Source organism: Ochlerotatus camptorhynchus, unplaced genomic scaffold, assembly GCF_037179485.1.
Source record: "Ochlerotatus camptorhynchus isolate MF236.1 unplaced genomic scaffold, CSIRO-AGI_Acam_v1.1 ptg000280l, whole genome shotgun sequence".
NCBI classification, from domain to species: domain Eukaryota; kingdom Metazoa; phylum Arthropoda; class Insecta; order Diptera; family Culicidae; genus Ochlerotatus; species Ochlerotatus camptorhynchus.
In genome coordinates, this window is record NW_027040769.1 from 576,278 (window position 1) to 599,879 (window position 23,602).

Here is a 23,602-nt window from a genome sequence, read left to right on the forward strand (position 1 = left end):
TTCAGCTAACAGTTTCCAGTCGAACTGTTCGTCGCCGTCTCGTAGCACAGGGGTTGAACAGCAAAGTTGCTCGGAAGCGCCCATTTATCAGCAAGGCAAACAAAGTCAAACGGCTTAAGTTTGCTAAGGAGCATGCTGATAAGCCCCTAGAGTTCTGGAAAACGGTTCTCTGGACGGACGAATCAAAATTCGAACTGTTCAACCGGAAGCGACGGGTTCGTGTGTGGTGTAGATCGGGTGAGGAGCTTCAGGAGCGCCACATACAAGGCACGGTGAAGCATGGAGGAGGAAATGTGATGGTCTGGGGGTGCTTTTCGTGGGGTGGAGTGGGAAGCCTGGTGAAAATCGACGGGATAATGACGGCAGATTCCTACATCGACATCCTGCGGGAAAATCTGGAAGTTTCGCTGATCCAGACGGGCCTTGAGGAGAAATTCGTATTCCAGCAGGACAACGATCCGAAGCATACTGCCAAGAAGACTAAGTCTTTCTTCCGGTCATGTCGAATTAAACCACTGGAATGGCCTCCACAAAGCCCGGACCTCAACCCCATCGAGAATTTGTGGGCGATTCTCGATGCCAGGGTTGACAAAACTGGTGTTACCAATAAAAATAACTATTTTGAAGCCCTGGAGCGCGCCTGGGAAGAACTAGATCCACAGCACCTGAAGAATCTAGTGGAGAGCATGCCGAAGCGCCTGCAGCTGGTCCTGAAGGCCAAAGGAGGACACATTAACTATTAGGCTGGTATTCTTTTACTTTATTTTATGTTTTCTGGAGTTAAAATGCAGTGGGCACTTTTTTTTGTCACTGTTCTTTTTTACACCCATTTTGATTTTTTTTTCTTCGAGTCAGTCTCTTCTTTTTATCTGGTATTCTATAAGTGAAACTTAAAAAGAATATAAAGAATAAGATATAAAAAATACTACAGTGTATTTACTTTAATTTGAACCAAATAAATGAGAGAAATTCAAAAAATGATGGGGTGGGCACTTTATTTTGCCTATCAGTGTAAATTTGACCGATGGAAAAATTTCAAATAAACTTGCTTATTTTAGACATACCAGGAATCAATTTCGACAAATAATTTCTTGAAAGTCGGACGATCAACAACAGAGGGATCTTCAAACATTATAATTTAGTTTCGAAGTATCAGTGAAAATACATCACATGTAACCAGGGGTTGAAACAGTTAACGTTTTTTACTACACTCGCTTCGTTGTCGTGCGCGACAGTCTGTTTGTATTCGAACACTCATGCTCTACCGTCGTCTCTCTCACACAACACGAGCGGTAGAATAACATTCGAGTTAAAAGAAAATTATCAAAATAGCTATCATATGACATGTGTGATTTCGTTGTAATTCCTCAATTTGGTGTAAATCAAACCATTTCTGATCAGAAATATTATTACTATGACATCATTGCTTGCTATTTTCAGAATTCACACAAGCACACCATCAGCAGCTCTTATTATGAGAAAAACTAAAATACATACATTCGTGACGGTCTTCGGCGACAATGTCGTATGACAGAGCCTGTCATACGACATTTTAGTTTGGTACTGTACTATGATAGCTTGCTTTGCAAGTGTCGGTGGCAAAGGCAGTCAATTATCACAGAAAATGTGTCGACAACCGTGACCGCTTACAAGACTGCATGTAACACATAATCAGGCTGCGTTCCATTTTTCTGATTTTTTACTTAAATTTGACATTTTGAAAATAAATTACAATGTTTGGAAATCTCTCTGTTGCTTATCTTCCGACTTTCGAGAAATTATTTGTCAAAAAATTGATTCCTGGTCTGTTAGAAATAAGTCTGGTGCAATAGCAGGTTTATTTGAAAAAAAAAATATCTGTCAAATTAAAGTTAAAGTTCACCAAATGAAACACAACTACACAGATTTAATCCAACATGTGTTCGATTTTGACGTTCTGGTTCTATGGGATTTTAGGTATTCCAAGCATAACTATTCAAATCGACGTATCTGATTTTGCAAACAATCACTTCAATCGATGATTTGTGTCAACTGCACGCTCAATCACAGAAACTATCAACACCAGCAAGGAGGGGAAAGATTCCCCTACCTGATGATGGCGTTTGTTTGCGTGGGTAAGGAAGCAAATATGTCGCTTGATTTGTTTAGGCCGCTGCCATACTGAGAGCGAAGAAGCACGCGAAGCGTGAAATCGAATGTAAGGAATAATAACAATAATATGAATTCTTTTGTATCGAACGCTAAGCACGCCTCTTCACTCCTACTAACTATGGCAGCGGCCTTAGAGTCCTATGTTGAAGTGGTAAAATTAGCAGGTTGCTTAGATGTTCCATGTTGGTACATGATAAAAGTTGGGATGGTTTTAAGGCTGTAAAGCTGTAGTTTTCATGCAAATCAGCTAGACTAGATCATTTCCAAATATCAAAAATGAATTATGAAGTCTAGTTTGATACATTTTTCAGAAGTATAACGAGAAGATGAATTGAATTGATAACGACTGCAAGTTATGAACAATCTCAATTGAACCTTTGCAAATCATGAATTTTGCGATAGCGCACATATTATTAAAACGTTTGATAAAAACTCATTGTCCTCCTTTAATGTTAAGAAAAGGAATAATTGTCCTCCTTAATCTTCAAACCTCAAATGAAATGTCTTTCTTTTCATGTTTTCGATATGGTCACCCTATTCATGGAATATAAAACGTCAACATTATTAATTGTCAATGATTTGATTGGATTGTACAGTATGGAAATGGAAGGAAACCGAAAGGGACGGTATCCTTGGCTGGAACAACCGAACAATTCAGGTTTCACCCATACCCAAAATTGGCAGCAGGCATCTGACCAGAAGATGAAGTTGTGTCGACTTTCAGCTCATCAATTCAACGGATCTTCGGTCACCATGAAGGCATCTACCACCACCTTCATCAGCATCATAACAAGCAATAAGCACTGATCACATCCCAAACGATGCTTGCTCACATTCCCTCCTATGTTATTTCTCCTATGTTATTTCTAGGGTCCGAACTAGCAGACATCCCACCGACTCTTGGGCTATTTTCAATGTTTTCTCCACAACTGGTGCCGCTTTGTTGCTTTGGAAGAGGACGTTCACTGGTTCACCATGTCCTTCGAGGAGTTCGGTCAGTTTGATGAACTCCACCACCATTCTGACGATATGGCTCAGCTGAATGCACTAATAAGCAACACATCCTGAAAATGACAGCTGCAGAAACTAAAATCACAATTATGCGTTCATGGTATCACGAAATCATGATTTTACTTTATTATATTGTTTAGCTTTTGAAACCGTCCGTCGGGCAATTTAGTTCACTGTACTTCACCGGTGAGCTAACGTTGCGGCCGTGATGCACTCGTTGGTCGACATTGATGAATGGGCTCACGTGGCAGCCATCGCACAGTATTGCTTTTTGGCGTTTTCGTGCGCTTTTTTAATAGCTTCTCAAATATTGATTTTTGGGGTACAGTTTGTTTAAAGATGTTTTTGCATATGTTAATCCGCTTCTTTTGATGTAGACGGTTTAGTTATTAATCTACCTAAAAGTTTGATCAAAAAAAATATTTTTTTATCTAATTCAGATAGAGGCTTAACGTCTTCAATAAAGTTGTAGCAAATATTATGTTAAGCAACTTTGCTCAACACTCAAAATTACTAGCTCTTATAAATTGCGAGATATGAATCATTTTTCGTGAAAGGCCCCTTTAAATCATGTTTTTAGTATAACTGATTTTCTAGGCATCCTACAACTTTGGTTTCTTCTACAACTATATTTTGCATGTTTAAGCACATGCTTTGTAACTAATTATCTCTTGAAACAAAAAAGTTATTTTTAAATAATCGATAGTTTTAGGGGTATTTGCTCCTCAAATAACTATTTCCGGCGCAAATTGGTGCAAAATTCTAGGAAGGATTCTGAATCTATACTTATTTTACTGCCGAAAAGTTATAAAAACATGTGGCACCATGCGATCCTTAATGTGTTTTAATAACTAAAAAACTCCTGCAAATGTCTAATTTTTGTACACATATTTTAATTTTAAGAGATAGCATGATTACAATGTTCAACAAAAATATGTATTTTTGTACGGCAAACAACTTTGTAGAATATGTTAAAAATATCGAAAATCCAGGAAAAAGTTATACTTAAAACAATTGATTTGAAGGAGTATACTCTCTGGTTTTTTTTTCCGAGAATCGCTGATTCTGGTTGCTTGCGAAGGTGTTGTTTGAGTAGCTTCTTTATTAATTTTTGTCGCATCCTTTTGCTTTGCCTCTCGAAGCTTCATTTGCGTTGCAAATGCCAGCTGATTCGGTTGGTAGCGATTTCTAATACAAGCTGATTATTTCTTTTTCGTTGCATTGCAATCCTCGAAAGGAACTGTTCTTCGACCGATACTTACATCTTTCGGAGCTGATAAAACATTTTAAAAGGTTTTTTGAAGTATTCGGAGCAATTTCCTTAAACCCTCTGCTTTGAGCGGCCATGTGTATTCCATTTTTATTTTTTAAGTAGATACAAAGATTTCCAGCATGTTTTTTAGTTATTTTAGAAGGAACAACCAGAGACAACGGAACGTGCTTGTGAACATTTTGAAATCTCACCGTTGGCATGTCCTTCAATTCAAAGCGAGAAGAGACCAAGTTTATGAAATTCTAAGGTAAAGAACAAGAGGCAACCAAAACATTATTATTAGCAAATAAATTTTACAAAGGAAATCACTTCTTTGCATTCCTGTTTTTGAAATAATCACATACGCATACCTGAAGTTAATGATTCCGCCATTTTTTAACGGTTTGCAGCAGTTCACCTCTTGCGTTTCTACTCTTATAGAATTTGACAGCTTACTATCAATAAAACGCATACATTTGTTTACTCAAGATAAAGTTAAATTTAAAACTCATTAAAATAATTGTTTTAAGTGTAACTTTTTTCTTAAATTTTCAATATATTAAACATATTCTACAAGTTGTTTGACGTACAAAAATACATATTTTTGCTGAACATTGTCACATGCTTTCTCTTAAAATTGAAATATGTTTTCAAAAATTAGACATTTGCAGGAGTTTTTTAGTTATTAAAAAACACCTAAAAGATCGCGTGCTGCCACATGTTTTTTTTATAATTTTTCGACAGTAAAATAAGTATAGATTCAGAATCCTTCCTACAATGTTCAGCAAAAGCATGTGTTTAAACATGCAAAATATAGTTGTAGAAGAAATCAAAATTGTGGTATGCCTAGAAAATCAGTTATACTAAAAAACATGATTTAAAGGGGCCTTTCACGAACAATGATACATATCTCGCAATTTATAAGAGCTAGAAATTTTAGGTGTTCAGCAAAGTTGCTTTAAATAACATTTTTTACAACTTTATTCAAGACGTTTAATCTCTATCTGAATCAGATAATAAAAAAAATTATCTCACTTTTAGGTAGATTAATCACCAAACCGTCTACATCAAAAAAAGCGGATTAACAAATGCAAAAACATCTTCAAACAAACTATACCCCAAATATCAATATTTGAGAAGCTATTAAAAAAGCGCACGAAAACGGCAAAAAGCAACACTGTGCATCGGTAGGGTGTCCATCGACGAAGGCAGATGTGAAGGGCTTCTTCACGACGGGGGGATTCCAGATGCGGCGGCAACTTGGCCTATTTGTAACGGAGGCCAGCAGCGTTTCAGTTCACTTTGGCCCGGGGAGTGGTACCAGGTGCGCATACAAACTACCGCGAGTGCCTAACGGTAAGTCGAGTGAGGTTTAGTACGTATTTGGGACGGTCTTCACTAATTTCCAAAGGTTCGCTAAAGTCACAATGGCGCTTTACTGTTTTTTTTTTTCACAGGGGGGAATCTGCTCCCAGACTCCTGAGAAGATAACTCAGGGTGTGGGGATGGGAAAAATAGCTCTCCCGACCCATTAAACCTTACCCTGTGCTCTAGGCCCTTGCCCTCCCCGGAACCGCCCGAAAGCATTACGTCATGGGAGGGGGCCGGTTGCGCTATGGCGCATCACTAGGTGTTGTGTCTGACGTGACACTCGCTACTGCACAGTGAACAGCTGTGCAGGGCCTTCCTCTTGTTGTTCGCTCGCCCGGCGTCACTCCTGCCTTTGCACAACGAGGGTTTGTGCAGGGCTTCTCAACCTCCTCTTGTTGTTCGCTGTTCGTTGTTCGCCTGGGTTCTAGAGCAGACGTGATAGCCAGCCAACTGTCCATCAGGGCAGCTTAGAACAGATATGACCGCTTACCAGCTGCGTGTGCTAAGCACTCTAAGAACCCGGCGTCACTCCTGCCTTTGCACAACGAGGGTTTGTGCAGGGCTTCTCTGCGGTAGTTCGTTTAGCCGCAATATCTCTCCCTTGGGTTCGATAATTAGCGTTTCCAGGGCACACCACGAGGAGGCGAACTACTTCATGCCCCATGGCGCTTTACTGTGCCAAGCACTGACCGTCCATGCACTCGCGTCGTACCAGTACGAATTTGTTCCAAACCGTGGAGCGAATAAAACTAAATACCACACTATTACCAAATCGTCCAAAATCGTCATCGGCGACATGAACGCTCAGGTAGGACGGGAGACAATGTATAGACCGGCAATCGGGTCAAACAGCCTACATGCCGTATCGAACGACAACGGCCAACGATGCGTGAACTTTGCAGCCTCTCGGGGTATGGTAGTTCGAAGTACCTTTTTCCCCCGCAAGGATATCCACAAAGCCACCTGGAGATCACCTGACCAACACACAGAAAACCAAATCGATCACGTTCTAATCGACGGGAAATTCTTCTCCGACATTATCAACGTCCGCACGTACCGCAGTGCGAACATAAATTCGGACCACTACCTAGTTGCAGTATGCATGCGCTCAAAACTCTCGACGGTGCATAAAACCCGTCGAAGTCAAACGCCGAGACCCAACATTGAGCAACTACGGGACGACGGAGTTGTCCAGAAGTACGCGCAGCAGCTGGAAGTTGCACTTCCCACAGAAAAGCAGCTTGGCGCAGCTTCTCTTGAAGATGGCTGGAGGGACACCCGTTCCGCCATAGGTAGTACTGCTGCAGTGGCACTAGGTACTGCAATCCCGGACCGAAGTAGTGACTGGTTTGACGGCGAATGCAAACTGTTAGTAGAGGAGAAGAATGCAGCACGGGCGAGAATGCTGCAACACCGCAGGAGATTGAATGTGGAGCGATACAGACAAGCGCGGAACAGACAAAGCTCGGTATTCCGAAGGAAGAAGCGTCAGCAGGAAGACCGAGATCGCGAGACGATGAAAAATCTGTACCGCGTTTAAACGACACACGGAAGTTCTACGAGAAGCTAAATAGTTCGCGCAAAGGCTACGTGCCACAAGCCGATATGTGCAAGGACTTAGTCGGTAACCTTCTCACGAACGAGTGTGAGGTGATTGAGAGGTGGAAGCAGTACTATGACGAGCACCTCAACGGTGAAGCAGCAAAACGAAGGTGGCATGGCAATAGACCTTGGAGCACGCGCAGAAGACGACAGGCTACCGGCCCCTGATCTTAAAGAAGTTGAGAAGGAGATCGGTCGACTGAAGAACAACAAAGCAACTGGTGTAGATCAACTACCAAGTGAGCTATTAAAATACGGTGGTGAAGCACTGGCTAGAGCGCTGCACTGGGTAATTGCCAAGATTTGGGAGGAGGAGATATACCCGGAGGAGTGGATGGAAGGTGTCGTATGCCCAATCTACAAAAAAGGCGACAAGTTGGATTGCTGCAACTACCGCGCGATCAAACTGCTGAGCGCCACCTACAAGGTACTCTCCCAAATTCTATGCCGCCGCCTGTCACCATATGCAAGAGAGTTCGTGAAGCAATACCAGGCGGTATTCATGGGAGCCCGCGCTACCACGGACCAAATTTTCGCGGTTCGGCAGGTTCTGCAGAAATGCCGCGAATACAACGAGCCCACACACCATTTGTTCATCGATTTTAAATCCGTATATGACACAATCGATCGAGATCAGCTATGGCAGATTATGCACGAGTCCAGATTTCCGGATAAACTGACGCGATTGGTCAAGGCGACGATGGATCGAGTGATGTGCGTTGTTCGAGTATCGGGGACACTCTCGAGTCCCTTTGAATCTCGAAGGGGGCTACGGCAAGGTGATGGACTTTCCTGTCTGCTATTCAACATCGCGTGATCAGAAGAGCTGGGATAGACACGAGTGGCACGATCTTCAGGAAGTCCATCCAGCTTCTTGGCTTCGCTGATGATATTGATATCATGGCACGGAACTTTGAGACGATGGCGGAAACGGACATCAGACTGAATGCTGAAGCTAGGCGGATTGGACTTGTCATCAACGCATCAAAGACAAAATACATGAAAGGGAGAGGTTCTAGGGAAGACAATGTTAGCCTCCCACCCCGAGTTCAGATTGACGGTGACGAAATCGAGGTGGTCGATGAGTTCGTGTATTTGGGCTCACTGGTGACCGCCGAAAATGATACCAGCAAAGAAATTCAAAGACGCATTATGGCAGGAAACCGTGCCAACTTTTGGCTCCGGAGGACGCTCCGGTCGAATAAAATTTGCCGCCGCACGAAGTTGACTGTTTACAAGACGCTCATTAGACCGGTGGTCCTCTACGGCCACGAGACCTGGACTATGCTCGTGGAGGACCAACGCGCCCTTGGTGTTTTCGAACGCAAGGTGTTGTGTACCATCTACGGTGGAGTGCAGATGGATGACGAACCATGGAGGAGCCGAATGAACCACGAATTGCACCAGCTGCTGGGAGAACCATCCATCGTCCACATTGCAAAAAATTAGGCGACTACGGTGGGCTGGGCACGTCGTAAGAATGCCGCACGACGACGCAGTGAAAATAGTTCTAGAAAGCGACCCAACAGGAACAAGAAGAAGAGTCGCGCAGCGGGCAAGGTGGATCGACCAAGTAGAAGGCGACCTGCGGACCCTTCGCAGACTACGAGGCTGGCGAAGTGTGGCCATGGATCGAGTCGAGTGGAGACGACTTCTTCGGACAGCAGAGGACAACAAGGCTTTAGCCTGATTGGTCGGTCGGTCACCACACTATTACCTCACAAATATTTTATACCTAGACATTAACTAACAATTTTAATTATTTACAGTATATACAATTTTCCAATGCTAAGTCCCCAGTAATCAGAGCACGATTGTAGCCGTGAAAGCGTTGGTTACAAGATCGAGAGACAACTGATCGTTTTATCATATGTTTTCCCGACTAAGCTGCATAGCATGAGCGATATCTCGCGATATCTGCATAGCAAGCTCGGGCAGCTCAAGGGAATTTTCGGAACGGTTCCTGCAATACCAAATGCCACGCAATTGTATAGAAATGACCGTTAGACAGTCACAAACTCTGGAGGGAATAACGGTCAGGTAGACTCATCAATTCCGTGTTAATAATCATCTTAACTTAGTGGGAGTAACGTAACGGATAACGTAATCCGGAGCAGACTAATCATCACAGGGCTTTTGGTGCAAAATAATAACGTAAACGTAATAACGTTTAATTGGAATTCATTTATGTTAATTGCTTTTTTTTCGTAATTCATCGGGTTGGTCAGTCTGTAAGTGTGCGTGTTGAGGTGTGTGAGTCATAACCATGAACGACATACGTGCACGGTCAATTTGAAAAACTCATTTTAAAGAACTTTTTACGTATTTCACAAGGTAGTAATAAATATGCATTTTCATAAATTCATCAACCAACCAAAAATGCGTAAAAAGTAGTAACTATTCAGAATGGAAAATTTTCAGGTTTGTCTGCTCGCTCCATCTTGTATTTGCTTAAATGTTCTTTGCTGGCGGATCGTTTTAAACATCGTTGCGTTTGTGAAAAATGGACCAATTATCGAAAATTCTGAATTAAGGAACTTTTGAGAAACGCATATCAAGCAAATTCATAAACTAAATACAATACTTAATACATTATTACGTGCTTCAAGCTAATTAGGGACCACATATTGAAGCATCGAGTGTGATAGTCCTTCTCATTCACAGGAATCAATGGAATTAATTAATTAATTTAACTTTATTAGGGAGGCTTTCAGCCTTGGGCTGGTTCGCCTCCAACCTGGAATCAATGGAAGTCAAGGACGAAATTGGCTTCATGAATGACAAGGAATCACGAATCCTAATTATTTTCCGGTTTCGGTGTCACGTGAAGAGTCACATGGCAGCGCTTCGTCTTTTATTACAACGATGCGTTGTGATGGTACTTTAAAACAAACCAAAATCAAAATATTCATGGAAATTCCATCAAAATCTTGGATAACTATCAACGGTTCGTTTTGGGTCTTGTGAAAAACTTTCTAGCTTCAAAAAATCTGGATACCACTGACAACGATGTGAGCAAGCTGATCAACAAAATGTTGATACCTGATGTGTACATCGATGTTAGGAATCCTGTGGATTTGAGGAAATACCTCCCCTCACCCATTAATGTATAAGCTAGATAAAGGAGTGTACGTTTGACTAGACTGTCGCATTAATGGCCTTTCGCTCAATTGGCGATTTAACGATAGCGTTCGTGGCGGATAGGAGAAATTGCACGATGAGGTATAGTAGAGCATAACCAAATTTATAAAAAAATCTTTATTCGTGAAATAAAATCAATTCAAAATTATTTTTTTTCTTTTTGGTTTGTTTTCCGTCGATCTTGTTTTCCGTGCTGAGCACCAATGCTACCGACGCCAGGGAGGCAGCTCCCACACCTGGACCCTACCTATCGACCCATCAACGCATGAACCGGGGGAGAGATGTTTTGCCTCAGAACATCCCGGTGGCGCCGACTGGGATTGAACCCAGGCCTGCTGGGGTGAGAGGTAATCACGCTTACCACTACACCACCGGCGCCGCTGTTTTCATTCAAAATTATGTTCCCATACCTCGCCCTGCAAAATTATAAAGCCATCATCATTTTTCTAGTTCTCCTATTTGCCACAAGCGGCGCTTTATGTTGTCGTTAAATCGCGAACATCAACTTCTATTCAATTTTCACTCTGCCGCACTTTAGCAGAACTATTAACCTATCCTCTGCAGACTTTTCTCTAGCTAATAAAGTATCGCTCTGAAGCCTGATGTTAATATTAGTATTATATTTCTCCCAATTATTATTTAGTTTATCAATTTGTAATGTTTTTTAAATGACATAGAAGCTTCTGATTGTGTAGAAATGTGGAAAACTGCGTAAAAACCGACCAACCGAGATTGAAAAATCATTTACTTTAACATTTTCAAATGTTTGGATCCTGTTAGGTCATTATATTTTAGCATGGATTAACAACAAAAATTGTAAATAAATTGTTAAATCACTGAAAAAATGATAAAAACGTGCCGATTAAAACCGGCTTCAATCTATAGCGTAAATTTCTGGCCCGCATTCTAACATTTGGCCCGTGGTTGGGCAGGCCTGATCTAAACCAAACACGCGAGACAAACTATGGAGAAAACAACGACTCACTTATCCCCGCGCAATAGACAGAGGAAATCGATCAAGTGTCAAAAAGCTCCACCATATCGTCACCACATCGAATCATGAAAAAAAAAATCTCTTTTTCCTTGATTTTTTCCCGTGCTGAGCACCAATGCTACCGACGCCAGGGAGGCAGCTTCCACACCTGGACCCTATACCTATCGACCAATCAACAAACAGACGTAACACTTCATTGTGTATATTAGTTCACGCATTTAACGGTTGATTTGAATATTATTAGTTCCGCGAACTACTCGCAGCGCTGACATCGGATCACTTTGACGTTTCTATAGAACTTTTATGCAATATTGTTTGTGAGTTAGCGAGCAAGCTTATTTTCCTCGAGAGGGCCGAGAGATGTCGTTACTGAAGTCCTATGTGTTGAGATACTATGTTTTCAAGAAAAACTTTTTCAAAGAGTTACGTCTGTTTGTCTGTGGTATTAAGATTTATGTCAATACACGTTGCTGAAACTATTAAGGGCTGAACACAATGATAGCAGCAATCGCTAATTTTCCAATACACTGAAATCCGTTTGACAACCCACAATGAGAGCATTGCGGCAAAAGCGGCATTGTACTAAAACGCTTTTCTTTTTCAACATTTTGGAAAAACGCGGTGTGGTTGAGCGGCAGCCTGAGAAGTGCTCAACAGTTTCAGTTTTTTTTTTTTTTTTTTTTTTTTGAGTTAACCAGAACCTTCAAGACGTGAACCAAATAATCATCCAAGGTCGTAGTATGTAATCAGAACCATGCAGCCGGTCATATTTCGGGTACCCCCTGGAAACTGGTCAGATTCTTATTTAACCTACATGCGACACATCAAATTACATGTTAATTCAAAAATAAGAACATTGGTGACCATATTAAGTACTCAAGACCACGTTGGCCATACATGTTCCGGGTGCTCCCGGGGAGTTTCATAAATTTTCCGAAATTTACCTGTGACCAATGGAACTTCTCTGGAGTTCTCGGAACTTCCCTGAAATTATCTTCAGAACTACTTTGAAGTTTTCCTCAGAACTACTATGAAGGTCTCCTCAGAACTACTCTGAAACTCTCCACAGCAATACTCTGAAGTTCTCATCAGAACAACTCTGAAATTCTCCTCAGAATTTCTCTGAAGTTCTCTTCAGAACTACTTTGAAGTTCTCGTCAGAACTACTCTGAACTTCTCCTCAGAATTATTTTGAACTTCTCCTCAGAACTACTCTGATGCTCTCTTCAGAATTATTTAGAAATTCTCCTCAGAACTACTCTGAAGTTCTCCTCAGAACTAAGTTCTCGTCTGAACTGCTCTGAAGTTCTTCTAAAAACTACTCTAGATCTTCGATGAATTTTCCTGACATGTACGAAGTCGTCCAAATATATATTTTTAAACTGTCCCGCTAGTCGGGACTTCCCTAAAGATATCTTCACTCCCACGGAAGTTCTTTTAACTTCTCAATAAATGTATGGACTTCTCTAAAATTCACCGAACTTTCCTTAAGCTCCCGCTCTTCTCCAAAGCTCTCGATATGGCCCCACGGTGGTACTTCTTCAAAGTGCTCCCACATTTTATATTAATTAATGCAAATTCAGAGATTGATTAATTATTCAGAAGACATTCTACTGATTTTCCTTCACTATGTCAGCTGAATCAGAGATTATTCAAATAACAAATAACTCAAAACTGCAATTAAAATAATCCCGTTAACGTGGTTTGTTTACGTACAGCAGGCAGCGGAAGAGGAAAAATAAATAGGTTATGCGCGCATGCATTGTGGGTAGCAATGCAGCATCGCGGTTGCGGTAAAGCGGTTAGCGCGATTTTAGTACACGGCGAATGAGAACGACTCAAATTTGAGTTTAGTTCACTCATAATCGCCAAAAGTACAGGAACTCAGCGATGAGTAAAATTTGTCTCATGGTTTCCTGTGGAAAACCTAAAAATTCTGCCGGAAAATGAGGAAACTGACGAAAATTTTATTCAGTCTCGGAGTAGTACCAATAGACTGAGTGAATCCAATCTTTACTTTTCTCAAATTCGGGAATTTTTCCCTGGAAAAACCTGGAAAAACATGAGGCAAATTAACTCATCGCTGAGTTCCTGCACTTTTGGCGATTATGAGTGAAGTAAACTCAAATTTGAGTCGTTCTCATTCGCCGTGTACATTGCGCGTTTGCCGTTGTGCCGCTATGTCGCTGTGCCGCTGTCATTGTGTTCAGCCTTTTACTTGTTGTTTGCTGCAGAGAACCAAGCATTGTCTGAAATTAACAGATTACTAGGTTTGTAAGTTAATCCACTGTGAAAAATGAAAGTGGAGACCAATTGGAACAACACTTCCATTGCTAGGCAGTCGAAACGGTTCATAATTCCGAACATTTCAATGACTAGCAAAATTCTTGAATTATCAAAGAAAGATCTCAGTGTCTATACTGGTTTGATAACAGGACATTGTCTATGTAAATATCATTTGAAGCTAATAGGAAAACTTCAAGAGGATATGTGTCGATTCTGTGGTATAGAAAAGGAAGACTCTGAGCACCTGCTATGCTCTTGTGCAGCAATCTTCAATAAAAGGCGTATTTTTCTGGATAAGGGGCTGGCAGAACCCTTTGATATTTGGAATGCAGGTCCCAGTAAAGTAGTACATTTCATTCGAAATGTTATACCTGGCTGGGAAAATGCTTTTGGTCAGTCTATGTCGGTCGCTTCACAAAATAGTGATACGACATAACTGATAAAGCAATATAAAAACGGGGAATATCACAATAGATCAAAGTAATGGTCGCAGTGATGAATACACCCAACACGGAAAAAAAGTTAATCCAGAGATTTGTGCTCTAGAAATTGTGAAGTGTCAAACACCGAGGCAGCTTTATTGAATAGCCACTGTAGCCTATGAATAGCACTATTCATGTCCTAGTTAGTACGAATCAGTGGTAAGCTAAGCATCAAATTATGTCGCAATGACCACAGCTGCACATTAGGGTGTTTCATTTTGAAAAAAGTGATGAATTTTTGATAGGCCACCCTCCAGTTCGATTCATAGCCCCAAAATATGAACCTGTGCAAAAAATGGTAAAGATTGATGAAGGTTTAGAGGTCGCGCCAATGATTTGGATTTTGTATGGAGATTTTGGTGAATTAGTATGGGAAATTATTGATTTTCGTTTACATTGCTCTAACTTTGGTTGTAGTTGTCCAAACGTTGAAAAAAAAAAATATGTGGTTGTCATGACAATGATCAACAAGCCTGTTGTTGTTGCGATGAAATTGGCGTTGTTGCCTTGTACATATTCATCTGTCAATTTACCCTATTTTGCCATTTTTTCACATTTTTATAATTCTTGATACGCTGCAAAACTGAGCGTAGCAACTGTAGGCTTTTTGTTTATTGCCATAGCAATAACATACTAAATTTTTTCGACATTTGGACAAGTAGAAGCAAAGTTATAGCGATATAAGCGATTTTTTAAATTCTTCCATAGTAATTCCCATACAAATTTCAAATCATTGGCGCGACCTCTAAACCTTCATCAATCTTTACCAATTTTTGCACAGGTTCATATTTTGGGGCTATGAATCGAACTGGAGGGTGGCCCATCAGAAATTCATCACTTTTTTCAGAATGAAGCACCCTACTGCACATTAAGGGTCAGTTGGCCCAATTTTGGTAGGCAATTATTTCTACTTTCCAGATCGTCAGCAACAAAAAAAGCTCTTAGAGCGCCACGAGGAGTGATGAGAGGTTCTAGATGTATTACCGAGCATCGTTCCTCATAGAGGAACCATGATCCATTTACACACAAGGAAACCCGAATTGGTGCAGAAGAAGATGCAATTGGAAAACTAAAATTCAAGAGGACAATAAAGTAATAAAAAAATATATTAGCCCTCGGCTTCGTTTAGTTCCAAGAGACATTGAGCCTACCAAATAAATGCTTTGAAAAAAAACATTCATTTTCAAGAAGACATCTGATTGATGCATAAAAATGTTCGCTTACTGAATAGAAGTGGATATAAACCCTCGAATGAATCTGAATCCTACTACTTCCAAGTATATTTGAAACCGGGATGATTTTTTCTTGTCAAAAACTACATAACACATTCATTCTAAACTTAGACATGTTCCATCGGTGAGCGTAAATATAGAACACCTACATATGAGGCGCTTTACTCAAGCATGAACCGAACGAACAGGATATAATTTTACTCCAAAATTTTCAGTTTTCTGTATTATCCTGGTTGCACCCTCAGCTTCGATGGTGGCAGTTAGAGTAAGGCACCACAATTTGGGTGAAAACAGGAGCTTTGCAAAAAGCGGAAGGTGAAAAAACGGGTAGACATACGGGAGAGAGAGAGAGCGTTTGATAACAGCGTGTGTGAACCAAGCCCAACCCCAAGCTTGCATGAATTACGGGCTGATGTATATTTCGGCAGTAAATTATAGTCTATCACAAATTAAAATTGTGCAAGTAGAAGTAGATTGTACACGAGTTTGAAAAATTACTTTATTATTTAGTGCTACGACGAGGTTGTTGCTACTGCTGTTTTACATGCACAGGCACCGAGACCTATAAATTTTCGACAATTTTATCTCGGTAATAGCTGCTTAAACGGTCCTGGCTCCAAACAGCTGACAGTTAATGGCGCCACGTTTAAGAGGAAAGAAAGAGAGCCGATAATTGCCCCGCAATTTATTGATTGCTAATTTTGAGAAGTGGCTTTTTATTACTTACAACTACCTATGGTGCAATAAAAAAAACTGCTTTGCTTCAAATAAAATGATATATCCACAAACGATCAAACTGTTCAAAATTGTCACGAATTCAATTTGCCAAAATAGGAAACTCAATTTGCTACTGACATGCGCTCGCACTTCGGCCGAAGTATTCTTAAATGGTTTTTATCTGTTTATGATTCATAAATATTCGATAAATTAATATTCATGATAAGCCACTTAATTGAAGATCGAACATAAAACTGAAACGTTCGTTCGCGCCAAGGCGAGCGTAGTTAACAGGAAGCGGTGTTAATTTAATCCATTTTGCATTAAAATAGTGGCGTGTATTTTGCCCGCCAATGAAAACCTTGGGACATCCACCGCCCGGCCACAGCTGGCCGGCACAGGAAGGGGGCCATAAAAAATGGTGACATTCCAAAGTGGAAAAGGGATAAATATTAATAAAAATGGCTCGACGCGATTTTTTCCGCTGTTATAAATATGATGTCAAAATTTAATATTTAAATAATTATTTAGCAACATCCTACACCAGGCCCTCCCCGCCTGCGCACTCTCATATGATGTTTGACCTCAGAACAGGGCACATTTGTCACACATGCGAACCTGACTGGATGCATCGTCGTCGGTTGGGCCAAGTCAGGCAGACGCGAGGCATGAAAATTGATATGTTTCTGCAATTGTGTGTCATGTCGAATAAATTACCAAATTTTTTGTCTGTCAATTTGAGGCCATGATAAAGCGTGTCATTGTGATGCAAATTCCACAGACTCGCCATTCGTCACCGCCACCGATGCTATTATCCGTATGTGACTGTGTAGTTATCACCCATAATAGACCGAAAATAGTTTTTGTTCATCAAACGACCGTGAAAAATTGACGGTTGAGTTGCCTCAGATAAAAAAAAAAATAATCTGGCGTGGATAGACAGGATAAAAGTTGATTATAGACTGTTGATTATATGCGCAACCCTGCGAATCGAGTAGGTGACCAGAATCAACTAAATGATGTGGCATTCTATGTGACATATGCGATCTTGATGAATGTTTTGCCTAAACATATACTACATAAAAAATAACTGAAAAATCCACGCCGGCCACGGTGCATTCCCAGCAGTTATAAACATGAGATCATGTATCATACTAAATACAGTAAAGTTTCAAGTTGTCAAAAAGTATTCACATGATTTATTTGAATTCCATCGAATTGCATGTAAGGCCAAATTTTTTTGTGAAACATGTGATATATTTATTCATAAAACAACTTAAAAATATGTAACATAACTAAGCATAAGAAAACATATCATAATTATGTTTGGAATGCTCAAATTGTTGCTTTTTGGTTACAGTTTCATAAAAAAAATCAGTAAATGAAAACATCACTAACTTTTATTGAAATTGAAATTTTGATTTACACACTCTTCTGGTCATCCTCAGCATGACTCAGCAGCCGCTGCTAGCCAACTCCACAGCATCCCAAACCACCTTGTCAGTTGTTTTCAACTTCCGCTTGATAATTACTATACTTTTTTTTCGATTGGACGGAATTGGAGGCGATTGTTGGCCAAAGCCTCACAAGTTCTTTGAGTGGCGATAATCTAAGTTTTTGCGACCAAAACTGCAGGTTTCCTGCCAGAGATTAGCTGCCGAGCAAATTTTCCTGCGAAAATGATCTTAAGCTTGCCGAGGACATCTTATCATGCCGTGACCACATCTTTAGCAAACAAAAACGAACTGATTACAGTAACAGATATAAGTTTCCTTTACAGTCTACAGTTTCTTCACAGTGATATAAATGTGAAAAAGCATAGACATTCACCTCTATGTTCACCATTTTGTCTACCTCAAATATTCGCAACCATTCTCAGCAATTTAGAGTTCATGAATAATCAACAAAGCATTCTAATACACTACCAACCCCACAATCTGATGCTATCGTAGTTTTCAGCAACTTCAGGAACAGGGTGTCGACTACCTGGAAAAACCTTGATAATCAGGGAATATCAGGGAATTCAATCAATATCAGGGAAAATCAGAGAATATCAGTGAATATCCTCAACAATCAGGGACAAAATTTCACAACCCTTTCTGGTTACAGCATTAAAAAGAATAACAGATATCAGCGGGTATAAGCTCAACTGGTCATTATCTCTATGAACATTTACTTCAGTGTGCGTTTTTTCCTTTTGTGTTAGCCCTTTTATTTTTGGGTTTTTTTTTTTCGCTTTATATCTAAGAGGAAGAGGTGACAATTGAACGCTGGAAGTCGTTTCTGCACTTCTTTGCCACCCAGAGCGCTAGTGTTGCTACGCTAGCTCCACCTGTTGTAATAAAATTTAAACTCAGTTCGATCATGTTTGCAACAGATGTCGCTAAATGCACTATTGTACAGGACCGTATTATCAACAATCAATACGAAACTAACGATTTTAAATTGGCTCACCACTTTAGAAGCCTATTGGTCCCAAGCAAACGATTAACGTACCCTATTCTAGTCGACATTCTAGTACTACGCAATGTTTGTTTTGATTCGCTATGAAAGTTTGACAGATAAAATGAGGGGTTATTGGTTTTTCGTATGTTTCGAGGGGTGATCGATTAGCTTGGGACCAAAGAGAGTACCAGAGCTGAGCCAAAAAGTTGAGCACGTTATTTCGGGTCCTTCTAGTCTTAGAGTTACCTATATGGTATTATGGTCTATCACACTATTTCATTGCTTATGCAATAATACATTCATTTACGCTATAAAATAGCACAAACTTAAAGGAAACACTAAATATGATTGAGTTCTATTTGTTTTCTTATAAATAAGCAATAGCTTTCACAGTCAAAATCGTATTAAAGTAATTGATATTTACAACGGCTGTCCAGTATATGTATCATTACCATTCGCCTTCGGTAGTAAATTTTGACAGCCATAGGAAAATCCAATAACCCCTCATTTTATCTGTCAAACTTTCATAGCGAATCAAAACAAACATTGTTTAGTACTAGAATTTTGACTAGAAAGGGGTACGTTAATTGATTTGCTTGGGACCAATAGGCTAGTCAAGTAGTGAGCCAATATAAAATCGTTAGTTTCGTATTAATTGTTGGTAATACTCGGTATATATGTCATAAGTATATCCATTTAATGCAGTTTTTGCTTATTTCAGCCTCAAAAATCCTATCCAGAGTATCCTCCATCCAGATGTGCTGGTTGTAAGCAATCTAACCGACGACGAGATCAAATATTTAACAGGACCTTCGAAAAACGAGTTTAACGTCATTTTTGACTTCGTTTTGTCAGAGCACATTAACGTCGTTTGGCCTTATCAGAGTCTTCCTTTGAAAGAGCAATTATTAATGACACTGATGAAATATCGACTAAATTATGATTTTATATTCTTGGGTACTGTTTTCAAAATAAGTCATACAGCAGTTTCTACAGTATTTCGACATTGGACACATCTGTTGTACGGTGCTTTTTCTACAGTCAATTTTTGGAAAACCAGAGCAAAAGCTGAGGAGTTGTATACAGTTATACTTGATTGCACAGAAATTGCAATAGAAAAACCTACCTTACCTGAAAAAACAGCAAGCCACATGGTCATCCTACAAAAATTGCAACACCTTCAAGGGATTAGTTGGAATCGATGAAGCTGGAGCTGTAATCTTTGTATCCGATCTTTTTGGTGGCGCTGCTTCAGACGATGTCATCGTTGCAAGATCTAGTGTTCTTGATCTGTTGGCCGAAGGGGATTATATACTGGCAGATCGAGGATTTGAAGCAACCGACGCACTAGCAGAAAAAGGAATTTTACTGAATAAACCCCCAAAGAAGAAAGGAGAACAAATGAGCGAAGTAGATGTTGCACGCACTAGAGCCTTAGCATCAAGGAGGGCGAATGTACAAAGAATAATTGGATTAGTGAAAAAAAAAAACCGAATTTTAACACAGAAGGTTCCACACCATTTATTTGATATTATTTCTAGAATCTTTAGGCTACTGTTTATGTTGGTAAACATTAAACCACAGACAAACAGACATAACACTCGAAAGTTGTTCATCGAACAAGCATTTAACGGACAATTTAAAAGTATCGTAGTTGGTAGTACCACCACCTGTGGCGCGCATAGTCAATTCCCTTGCGTTTGACGTTTACACACTACCGCCATCTGTTCAGCGTAGTGCCCACCACAGTGTACTCAACAAATGGCGGTAATGTTTTAGCGACGATGTTTTACAGTGAAAACTATTCAATGTGTTATGTCTGTTTGTCTGTGATTAAACCATCCATATGCCAATCAATCGATCCCATTTGCAAATGTAAGAAAAATTAATAATAATAAAAAGGAAAATTAATAACAGGTGAACCATGCAAAGGCTGAAAGCCTCTATAATAACTATTTGGGGTCACTGTCTTAACTTGGGGCACTGTTTAAGTCACAGTAGATTTAGTAGGTGGTGTATAAATACACCAGGACGATTCGGAGAACCTAGAACATCTGTTATGGATAGAAAGGATCGTAAATGATACACACTATGTATAAGTTAGTGTGGAAATATTCACCCCTATTCTGTATTTCGTTCAAAACGACATTCTCATACAAAAAAAATAATTTTTTTTATGGGAATTTCGTTTCGAACAGGAAGCTCAGTGCTTTCGAAAAATTTTCAAGGTCGTTATTTGAGAGGCTTCTTGGAATTTGTAAGAACTTCTAGTTCCGAGAACTCTTGAAGCTCACACAAATTTACAGAAGATACATAGAGCAGCTTCCCAGAAGTTATCAGAATCCATTAGAAGTTCTTGAAAGTTCTTTGAAATTTTCAGCACTTCCTTAATGTCCTCGGAGGTTCCCAGAAGTACTCGGAACATTCCGGTACCTCTAAGAAACTTCCCAGAAGTTTTCGAAATTTCATGGAAATTCTTGGAACTTTTCTGAAGTTCTCAGAAATTTCCAGAAGTTTTCAAAACTACCCAGAAGTTTTCAAAACTTCCCAGAAGTTCTCGGAACACCTAGAAGTAAGTTTTTAGAACTTCCCATAAATTCTCAGAACTTCCCAGAAGTTTTCGAAGCATCTGGGAAGTTCTCAAAATTTCTGAGAAATCCTTGATAATGCTTGGAAGTTCTTGTAATTTTTGGGAAATTCTCCGAACTTCTGAAAAGTTCCCTGAATTTTTGGAAAGTTCTGGAATTCCTGAGAGATTCGTGTAATATCTATAAGGTTTTTGGAATATCTGGGAAGATTACGTAATTTCTGAAAAGTTTTCCTAATTTCTGTGAAATTTTCGGAGTTTCTGTGGAATTCTCGGAACTTCTGGGAAGTTCTTGATTTTTCTGCGAAGTTCTAGAAATATTACCACGAATAATACTGTCAAAAATAGTGATTTTAGTGACCATGTTGAAGAAAAAAGGGAACCAGATCAAGGCGAAAAAAAGCAATCGTAAGCCACGTTGATACTATGTATTAGCGGAGGTTTTCAGGATACATGAGTGAGTGAGTTTTCGGAATGTCATTATAAGCTTATTATATATTTTTATTTTTCATCAAACCCGAAAGTCTTACAATATTCCTCAAAAAATACATTTTTATAAAACGAATCCAGTGTTGGTAAAACCTTATCCATGAACTGTTTGTCGTACTGTACGATTTCTGTATGAATACCTTCTAATCAACTCCAGAAGCTCCAAGACTGACTGCTTCCGCTTTTAAATCCGCAACCGTTAACTGTGGTTCTTCAGCACTGGTCGACCTACGGAAAATAAACGGTTTTAACCCTTATGTGATCGACGGGGTACCCGGGTACCTTTTCAGATTTCAATTTAATAAATTATGAAGTTATTTTCACCACAGGAAACCAGAATTCAGTGACATCTTAGAACTCATGGATAGACAACTTTTCGTGAAGAAAGATTTCAAATTGCAGCAAAGGGCTTCGGAAGGGGGGGTCGTGACATTTTTTACCCTTTAAAAGTTCAACAAGGGTACCCGGGTACCCACAAAATTAAACTGCTTGCTACTGCGGCCAATTTTAACCGATTATGAATCTTCAATTTGGAATAGTCTGGTTCCCGGAAATCCGGATTTTCTGCATAATGTTCCAGAACTAAGCATTTTCTTGGCACTTTCGCTAGAATTTTGACTTTATACTCCAGTTGAACGAGATTTGCGATAACTGCTAATTTCTTTTCGTTTGCTTTTTATGTGCTTGTAATTTTTAAACAACTTTTTGTGAGGATTGAAAGTCCAGAGAAATGTGAGTTTATTTCTAGCACAGCAGAGACTGCAAAAACTCCATACAACATTAATCCACAACGTTTATACCGCTACAGAGATTGAACCCCAGGAAAACTCAATAAAATAAAAATTGCATGAGTTTCATCCTAAATTTTTCACCACCACTCGATTATTCACTTGTTCCAAAATGGCCGTTACATGGACATTTAGTCAGATACAAACAAATAATGAGAAAAGTTTCTTTTTTAAATTTCAAAAATAAAGAGCATTCTATCCAAGCCCATTCCGGGGACAATCTGTCATATAGCCACGAAAATATGATGAATAGTCTACTGCTGAAAATTCATGAACATCCTTCCAAACAACTTCTATGGCTACTAGAGGCCCTACGGGAACCTGCTCTGGAATGGCCGTTCCGAGGACAATCCGTCGGACGGCCACAAAATTATGATGAACAGTCTCCTGCTGTAAATTCATGAATTTTGATACCCATATTGCAGGGGTTTCTTCCCAAACATTTCTATGGCCTCTAGAGGCCCTACGGGAACCTACTCCGGAATGGCCGTCCCGGGGTCAATCCATCGGATGATCACAAAATTATGATGAACAGTCTCCTGCTGTAAATATTTGAATTTGGATACCCATATTGCAGGGGTTTCTTCCCAAACACTTATATGGCCACTAGAGACCCTACGGGAACCTACTCCGGAATGGCCGTCCCGGGGACAATCCATCGGATGATCACAAAATTATGATGAACAGTCTCCTGCTGTAAATATATGAATTTGGATACCCATATGGTAGGGGTTTCTTCCCAAACACTTCTATGGCCACTAGAGGCCCTACGGGAACCTGCGCCGTAATGGCCGTTCCGGGGAAAAACCTTAAACTGGTCCTCAAGTAAGCTGAAATTGTTTTTGAAGGAAATTCTGATACTTTGATATCGATTCCTTCAAAATTCTAGCGAAAGTGCCATGAAAACGCTTAGTTCTGGAACATTATACAGGAAATCCGAATTTCCGGGAACCAGACTATTCCGTATGGACATTGTTGGCAATGTCCAGAAAGAGGATAAGTTTTTAAATCCAATGGTGCCAAAGTATTCTAAATCGGTCACAATAGGTCACAG

The 23,602-nt window shown here is 39.9% G+C and overlaps 1 protein-coding gene and 1 pseudogene across 1 annotated transcript in view; one reads left to right on the forward strand and one right to left on the reverse strand.

Annotated features, from left to right (window-relative positions):
* LOC135706457 (uncharacterized) overlaps positions 1–3,171 on the reverse strand; it is a 33,230-nt gene extending 30,059 nt beyond the window's left edge. Inside the window, exon 1 of the mRNA XM_065228070.1 lies at positions 3,050–3,171. Coding sequence (XP_065084142.1) covers positions 3,050–3,171 — 122 coding nt within the window. The remainder of the gene's footprint in view (positions 1–3,049) is intronic.
* Positions 3,172–6,581: 3,410 nt separating this feature from the next.
* Positions 6,582–22,595, forward strand: LOC135706458 (uncharacterized; annotated as a pseudogene).
* The last annotated feature ends 1,007 nt before the right edge of the window (positions 22,596–23,602 follow it).